At 41.3% G+C, this 8,733-nt stretch overlaps 1 protein-coding gene across 3 annotated transcripts; it reads right to left on the reverse strand.

Annotated features, from left to right (window-relative positions):
* Positions 1-316: 316 nt before the first annotated feature.
* gtf2h2 (general transcription factor IIH, polypeptide 2) lies at positions 317-8,509 on the reverse strand. Of its 3 annotated transcripts, none has more exons than XM_058637339.1 (15): positions 8,450-8,509; positions 7,543-7,651; positions 6,831-6,908; positions 6,664-6,700; positions 4,916-5,002; positions 4,382-4,432; positions 4,201-4,255; positions 3,635-3,743; positions 3,405-3,495; positions 3,120-3,315; positions 2,914-2,977; positions 2,632-2,738; positions 2,430-2,535; positions 1,622-1,661; positions 317-1,399 (listed from the first exon to the last, which is right to left on the reverse strand). In XM_058637339.1, the coding sequence occupies exons 2-15, from the start codon at positions 7,596-7,598 to the stop codon at positions 1,289-1,291; spliced, it is 1,188 nt and encodes a 395-aa protein (XP_058493322.1). In that variant the 5' UTR covers positions 7,599-7,651; positions 8,450-8,509; the 3' UTR covers positions 317-1,288. The 3 variants fall into 3 exon arrangements, with proteins under 3 accessions (XP_058493322.1, XP_058493324.1, XP_058493323.1); XM_058637341.1 differs by lacking the exon at positions 8,450-8,509 and adding an exon at positions 8,405-8,423; XM_058637340.1 differs by lacking the exon at positions 8,450-8,509 and adding an exon at positions 8,393-8,410.
* Between the last annotated feature and the right edge of the window lie 224 nt (positions 8,510-8,733).

Raw genomic sequence — 8,733 nt, forward strand, 5'->3', positions numbered from 1 at the left:
ATAAATACATTTTTAAAGTCATTTTGAGTCATTTTGCACCACTTTTACATATTTCCACGTATTTAATAAAATTGTTTGCCAGTTTAAAGACGCAATCCTTTGGAGTGAAAAAATAAAATGTGTGAGTGCTCAGGCTCTAATTACCTGAATTTTACTACATTTATAACTGATATCAACTGATCTATAAACCGTTTTAATGGCATAGTAACTTTTATGGTCACATCATGCAGCCCTGGACAAAAGTGACCTTTAGTGGGAAAATCAAGCAAACCTTGATATTTTGAACGTGCAAAGATCAAACTGAATAAAGCACAAATACAAAAATCCGATTTATTTTAACCGTTGTACAAAAATGGTGACGAAACACGTGTCACATATAAAGCCGCTCAGTTCACACGATGGAATAGTTGATGGAAAGCAGAAATTCTAAACTCACCCTTTAACTCAAGTGTAAAAAATAACAAAACTATAAAAGTTAATCTTGTCTCTAAACGTATCGACGGGACCATAATAGTTAAATCACATTTAAACACTTTAAACTTACATACAGAGCCCGGGGGGGTGACAAAAAATCACATTCCCATACATTAATAACACATTATTGTTTGTTATATATGTTATTGTATCATCAACATAAATCTGTGCAGTTTCTGGCCACGCCTTACTCATTAGCATTACTCTTCTATCACATCTGGAGTCAGATATCGTGATAACATAATTAAAAATGAGTAGATGTACCTGTTTGGTTTCAAACCAGATCAATGAGGCTGCGATCCTACAAAATATGACCGAGAGCTGTGATTGGCTCGCCTTTATGCCTGGTCTGCGCTCCCATGTGTTTTCATCGTGGCTACGTGTTACCGTATTATACATAGCGCTTAGCCAGACTTTTACATTGGCCATGAGTGATGTATCATGTTACCACTCTTTATTACTGCATGGCCACACATTAAATATCTCATTTCCACACATAGTTGTTGTGTGGTCACGTGTGACGTATATTTTTCCCACACGTTATTATTGCGTGGCCAACATGATTTTCTTTTTCCACATATGTCGCTTCCTGGACTCCACATATATATGTTATATCAAGTGTTTTTTTACAATTTCAACAACACCGTCTTTAAAAGATCCGGACGTTTCCTCCTCCTTCACATTAGGATCCAGTCTCTTGACTTCCTGACCGTCACATGATCCTGCATGCGTCACATCAACTGTCCTGTCAACACAACACCAACATGATGAGCCAGCGTGTGTGTGTGTGCGTGTGTGTGTGTGTGTGTGTGTGTCAGCGGGCGGTGTGTGTGTGGATGCAGCAGGGGCAGCAGTGCAGAGCGTCGTGGATGAAGAGGTCACACTCCACGCAGAAAACACTGCGACACGACGGACACGTGAACGTCTGCGGACGGAGACGAACAGAGGAAAATAAAAACGTCTGTAAATAAATCTAAAAACACTGGAGGTGGTGTTTTATGTTTCATGTTGTACAGGAATGATCTTCTTCACTACTTTAGCTGTCATTTAAAACACTTCAACTCACTATGTTGACATATTTTTAGATTTTAGGGTTTTCTCTGCTTTAACTGTCAACGTCACAATCCAGGAACTGTTTTTTACTCACAAGTTTGTCCTTCAGCTCCCCCTGACAGGCCTGACAGAACCTGCAAGCACAGGACAACAGAGCATGAGAACAAAACAACCCTCACAAGTTTAAAGGGCTTTTTGGTCGAGGTTAAGACCTGGTTTTAGGGTTAGAATTGGGTTTAGGTGCAGGTGCTTATTTTTCTGGCGTTTCCATTCGAGCCGGTACCAAAACAAAAACAGTCCATTATTTGGCACCTTTCCATTCCACGTCTGCCAAATAAAGGTACTGTTTTCATTCAAAACACAAGGTGAGCCAGTGCTGGACTGTTCCACACTGCACTGTAACAACAAGGCATTTCAAAGTGCTTTACAATAAAAAAAGAAAGGAAAATACAGCAGCAGCATTAAAGATGTAAAAGACAGAATAAAACATTTAAATAAAGAGGTAAAAGAAAGAGTGTTAATGAGTTATTTGATCATCAGACAGCGGATCTGAGACACACGTCTCCTTCCCACAACAACAAGACATTGGGATTGGAAAAAATAAAAGCCCTACTATGCTCTTTACTGTTTCTGTCAAGTTTTATTAGTAAAAGATCTGAAAAAATAATTAAAAACAGTCAAATTTAATCCGACTCTGTAATAGAGTGTGAATAAAACAAAGTTTATTCTTCATTTGAAGAATTGATTTAACTCTTATATTTAGGGCACAAACCTGACTTGGTTCACAGTGAGTCAGACACCGGGTCAGACATGTAAACCATTCAGTGGTGACCCTGTCTGTGTGTGTGTGTGTGTGTGTGTGTGTGTGTGTGTGTGTGTGTGTGTGTGTGCATGAGCGTCACCTGTCTCCCTGCTGAAGCTCCTCCACTGGACTCTCTGTGAACGCCTGGAGGGGGAAGAGGTGGTGGAAGGATCTGGCCAGATGTGGCGCCGACACCAGAGTCAGACCTGATAAACACACACACACACACACACACACACACACACTAAACACAAGATTTAAACTCAGAGACAAAGTACAGGGACGTATTTGCTCACACATACCACAGACTTTACACTCCACTGGAAGCTCGGTGTACTTGGCGTGGCACTGAGGACAGAAGTATCCTCCCAGAGACAGACCTGCATCACTGCTGCTGCTGTCCAGGTGACTGCAACACACACACACACACACACTCATTCAAATCTTACTCCTAAACTGAACCAGTTCCTCAGAAATGAGGTTCTGCTTCATCAGGACCAGGTTTTGGACCGCTAAAGGTCCTAAAAGGGTAAGAGATACAAGGACACACACAGAAGGTGTCACCTCAGCCATCTTCTACTTACGACATGCTGAATGAAGGTTTGGCGTCCTGGTCTGACGGAGAAGCGATGGCGTGCTGAGGAAAACCTGAGACAGACACACACACACACACACACACACACTGATTTTCTCGATGGGGTTTGGTGTGTGAGAGTGAGCGGTTTACAAACTGTATCATAAACGTTGTCGAGTGTGTTGTTAAGATGATCAGAGTCATGTATGAACTGACCCATGCGTATCAAAGAGCACTCAGACGAGGAGCTGGCCGGCGGAGGCTTGACGTGCATCATCAGGAGGTCTTTGAAGTGACTCTCATCCAGGATGACGTGGTACAGACCGCCCGTCTCCCGCGTCAGCACCGTGCACACCCGCACCTCCGCCGACAGGCCGATCACCGACACCCGCACCTTCAGCGACGTCAGAGTCTGACGGACGACAAGCGGCGCGGTCACACACACACACACACACACACACACACAATATATAGAGTTTCCTGGTGAGAGTGCGACTTCACCTTGATGAGTTCGTAGATGTTGGCCGGGTCACATGTGGTGAGGCTGCTGAGGACGATCAGGATCTCACGGCTCGTGTGTCCCGGCATGTGCCTACACACACACAGACAGACAGACAGACAGACAGACAGACATCAGCTGAGAGACATCCACGTTTTTCTCATATTACGACTGGAGTCGAGAGAGTAGCACAACCCCTGCAGAACCTCTGCAGAACCTCTGCAGAACCTACTTGAGGGCCTGTAAGGCCAGGTTGAGAGCGTTGTAGAGGGACGGTTCTCCTCCACACACAGTGTCCACCACCGCCTTCTTCAGAGCCGTGATGTGTTTCTTTGGGTTTCCTGACAGTGAAACAAGACAAGTCGCGGTGTTTTAACCCTCTTATGACCGTCACAAGGATTTATGTAGATTTTATGGCTGTAGAATTGTCAAAAACGGTCAATGAGTGAGTTCTTCTGCCTCTTTTTCTAAGATAACTTTTAGGAATTACAGTACTGAGAAGCTGACGTAACAAACGTGAATCTCGTCTGTGATTGGACGGTTCTACCGTAATGACAAGTAAATAAGTGCAATTAAAGTTCTATTTCTCTGCTTTCTGGTATCCACCCGTCTTTTATTCTCCAGCTGACAAAGGATAAGAGGCGGGGCCACACCCTGGACAGATATCACAAAGGAGACATGAGATGTAGGGCGGCGACGACACGATTGGTCACAGAAGAGTTCAAGTCCGAGTAAAGTGTTGAAACAGATCTCACGTGACTTTGTCACCTGACAGGAAATGACCGCTGTAACGCTCACCTGCCAGGTCAGTCAGCTTCTCCGCTCTCTTATTCTTTGTGGTGATGATGCCGACCTGAGGAAAAACCACACGATCAGGTAATAAATGAGCCATTCTGACGTCTCATGTCTCCAGCTTTGTTTTAGGAGAATAAAACACATCAAATATTAAACGGATGCGATCAGAACTGTGTTCATTTACCTGACTGATCGGGTTCTGGTCAAAATACTCATCGACAAATGCTTCCATCAGCTGAAGGAGAGAGAGACAGAGAGAGAGAGAGAGACAGAGAGACAGAGAGAGAGACAGAGAGAGACAGAGAGAGAGAGACAGAGAGAGAGAGAGAGAGACAGACAGAGTGAGAGAGAGAGAGAGACAGAGAGGTTTCATTATCATTATTCCTACAAATGAATCGTGTTTTTTGGATCATGTATGTATCGTTTTAGGATTATTATTGATCGATGACTATTATTAAAAACACTGAAACACACAACTTTACTAAAGATAATCAAAATAACAACATGTTAGTTAAAAGAACAAAACAATTAAGATACAGTTTAAACCAGCAACCTTTTCTTTATCATTACAATCGTTGATCGTTTGGCTCTCTGATTTTTCTTCTGGTTTCTTTGAACCATGTAACAAGAAGTCAATCAAACGTATTCATTCTAAGTTTGTGGACATTTATGAAGACGATTTGTCCTGAAAATAAACAGATTGTTGTCACATGTTTACCTTCAGAGTGGAGGTGAGGCGGTTTGGTTTTAAATCCTGGTCTTCCATAGTTCTGGAGCAGTCGATCACCACATAGAGGTGACGCATCTACAGCCAAGGACAGAGGAACCTTCAGTCAAATATAAAGTTCATCATGCTGCAACGATTACATGTCGCAGAAGACGAGTGTTTTAGTCGCTGGTCGATATCAGATAACTTTTATTTACTGTGTATTTGTGCAGAATCTAAAATTCTACTATGAGCTAAACTTTCTCAAGACTTTTTCCAAGACTTCCACACAAAATTCCAGATTTTCAAGACCTGCACAAGCACCCTGATATATAAAAACATAGCAGCTAATAAAGAGCAACAATAAAGACCACACACACACACACACACACACACACAGGGGTATGCAGTGCAATGACAAGGAATCAGATTACATTTACCAAGAAAAGAAAAGTGAAAGTGCAAAGCAGTCGGACCTGATTGCTGTAAACAAGTCAATTCAATTCTGAGGATTTTCAAATCTGATTTGATTCAAAAAGCATTTTAGTCCTGAGAAAGTACAGACTTAGACGACCCCGACGATTAAACGTGAACTTAGAAACCAACAATCACACAGTTGTCGTAAATCCACATGTCCTGTCTCTCCGCCGTCCAACAGGCTCAGAGGACGGTCTTCACATCCGTCCTCGTCGCAACAAAATGACACAACATCCTTTTCCCGGTTGACTCGCTGTCATTGGTTATTTCAGAGTTCTGCTCACGCCCCCAAATCACTGTTCAAGTCCTAAATATCAAACATGTTTAATACTTACGATTTGAAATGGGTCTGTTAATCCCTCACACGACAGGATAATCTGTTCAAACCAGCCCTCAAATCAGAAGACGTCACTCACAATTGTCCAAAGAGCCAGATCAGGACCGAAATCTGACCAATCATCCTCGAGTGTGGACAGGGATTCGTCTTTTTGAGTCCTCATTAAAGGTTCCCTGAAAAACGGTGTCCAGGTGGCAGCAGATGTTCAGACCAGACCAGACCAGAACTTCAGGAGCTCTCTTCAAGACCTGCCACTAATAAATATAATCCAGGTTGGTCTGACTCCTCCTGGAAATCCTTGCTGCCAATTTTTAATTAGCAGACGAGTTAGGCCACCAAAGCCCGTTCTCGTCAGTCAGGTTAAAATAGATTCAATAAAATTATTATCTACGACAGAGTATTGAGAAAAAAACTCATAGTTTTATAAGAATAAAGTCTTTATTCTCAAAGTCTGTGAAAAAAACTGCGGCCCTAATACTCCGTCGTAATTATCATCTCATTATCATGTAGATGCATTAAAAGAGTAAACCTTTTTAAACTGCATCGAAAACACAGCTCGTCGTCAAAGGACAATATTTGTGGCTTTTCCACGTGTTTGATAACGGCAGCTTTCACAAACGGAGGAGAAGCCGCTGACTTTCTCACGTTGCGTCATGTCTTTTCTTTTATGCCGGGATCAGACGACACAATATTATCGTCTTTCACGATGGTCACCGTGTCAGATTATCAATCACAGAGGCAAACAGATTATTGCCGTGTCTTGTTCGCGGGATGAGCTGTCGATCATTTCTCATCGGTTTATGAAATGTCTCTGCTATTTCTCGCCAAACATTTCAGCAGCAGCAGCCGTCTGTACGTCTGTATGTTACGTCGTGTCAGAGCACTCTGTTATTCTATTGGTCAACGTCCAGGAGAGAAACGGAAAGGAAAGGAAAAAGTCACTCACCATTCCAAGCCTAACTTGTTCATGGCTCTTGATCACCCTGAGACACACAGAAAAAGCAGTAGATTCATTCAAATCAAATCGATTAAAAAGAAATTGTTCAGTGTCTTTGTGCTTCTCTCACTCACACACACACACACACACACACACACACACACACACACACCTACCTTTTCCTTTTAGACTGGAACAGGATTTCTTCCACTGACGCTCTGAGGGAACCAGATTCATCTTCCCTCAGCACCTCCCTGTAACACAGACACGGTCACTCGATACTTTATTATTAATGTTAATGATAATAATAATATTAAGTGAGTAATAAAATAATATGGAAACAAATGCTGTATCACCACCAGCTTTGTTGTTTTTACGTCTGTCAAACTCTGTGATCGTTGTCATCTGGACTGGAATAATGTGACTGAACGTCAATGAACTGTCACCGAGTTTAACTCGTAAAACACGTACGTTATGATCAATGGTGTCTTGAATAATCCTGGAGTAACGGACCTTTTTCACAGCAGATACTTCTCGACAAACACAAGGTTTAAGAGATTAGGATTGTGCGAGAGTAGCTCTCACTAAATATCTGACACTTCCTGAAAAAACAGTAGTTATTTTAAAACTGTTGACATGTTTCTTGTGTTTTCTGGATGTTTTTACAATAAAGTGATGGTGAAATAATGACACTGTATGGTCATTTTACTGTTTTACTGATTTAAAAAAGTAACAAACAAAAAAATGAGAAGCTCTAAAATGAAAATGTGAGTTCTGAAGCTGAATTTGAAGGTGTCAGAGATTACCAAACATTCTGAACCCTCTGGATATTCCGGTTTCATAAGGAGAACACAGGATTACAATCACAGATGACTGGTGGGTTATTACCATGTTCTCTCGTAGCCGCCTTCCCAGCGCTTGGCTCTCTCCGTTTCTTCATCCATGACGACGCTCAGCCACAACGTCAACAAACGCCAAAGACAAGTCAACACAGACGCTGTAAAACAACAAGAGAGTGGAAGAATATTTAATCTTACAAAAGAAACTGTGACAGAAAACTACAGCTGTTATTGCTGCGTTTAAAGCTGCAACAAACGATTAATCTGTGGTTGATTTGTTGTTGATCACAAAACAAACTGATTCACTTTTAATGATTTCTTTGTCTTTTGGAGCAAAGAAAATCAGGAAATGTTCACATTTAAGAAGCATAAAAATCCGAGCACTTCTTTAAAAAACTACACTCAAAACACTCAAACAATGAATCAACTATCAACGATTAATCGTTGCAACCCCAGTTGTTTCAGCTGAATTGTAAATTGTGAACCAATTACTTAACTTGTGTACAATTTCAGTAAAGTTATAGTACTTTTACTTCAGTGTTACATCAGTGTCTTTTTACACAAACACAAATAAACATCTTTTCGTCGGCACAGACTTCGTCACGGCCGCGTTATTATCGCAAATGTAACAGATAAAAGTGAATAATTAAATGCTTTTCCTTTTTCTAAGACGAATTATTAACAGCCTTGACAGAAAGTAAACAACATCATTTAAATCGTTTTATTCGTAATTTAAAGTTTGAAAATAATGGATAAAGTTATTTCTGGAACAACAGCTAGCTAAAAGTGTCAACAAACATCTTCGCATCGTCTCACGCGACACTATCGTAAATCAGATTATTTGCGTTTACAATCGGACAGTTAATGTAGATTAACTGTAGGTCATTTCACATTCTTACATTCTTACTGACCGAAATACGCAAGATATTTATATTCGTATTGTATTGTTGATGTACCTCAGACAGGAGCGGTGCCACAGCTTTGTCTTCCGGGGGGAAACTCGCTCGTCAGAAAAGCTTCCGGGTCCCCGCCTTCCCTCACCCCACCCCCCACCACTCTTTTAGGTGCATACCGCCACCTACCGTAGCGGGGTATATACACAAGGGTTTACTTCACATTAATCTGAATTTGATGAAATTCCAAATTAATCAATTAAAAAACTAAATAAAATACAAATTAAATTAAATTCGATTCAACTAACACTAACCTGCCACTTGAATAGGTACACCTGTGCACAACA

This window comes from Solea solea, chromosome 8 (assembly GCF_958295425.1).
Source record: "Solea solea chromosome 8, fSolSol10.1, whole genome shotgun sequence".
Classification (NCBI taxonomy): Eukaryota; Metazoa; Chordata; class Actinopteri; order Pleuronectiformes; family Soleidae; genus Solea; species Solea solea.

Bases quoted from the DNA above. Each gene is read 5' to 3' on its own strand.
- gtf2h2 (XM_058637339.1), bottom strand. From the start codon at position 7,598: ATGGATGAAGAAACGGAGAGAGCCAAGCGCTGGGAAGGCGGCTACGAG. The intron at 3,744-4,200 runs GTGAGCGTTACA...TTTCACTGTCAG, and splicing joins GAAGCTGACTGACCTGGCAG to GAAACCCAAAGAAACACATC. The intron at 1,400-1,621 runs GTGAGTAAAAAA...CTCCGTCCGCAG, and splicing joins GGGAGCTGAAGGACAAACTT to ACGTTCACGTGTCCGTCGTG.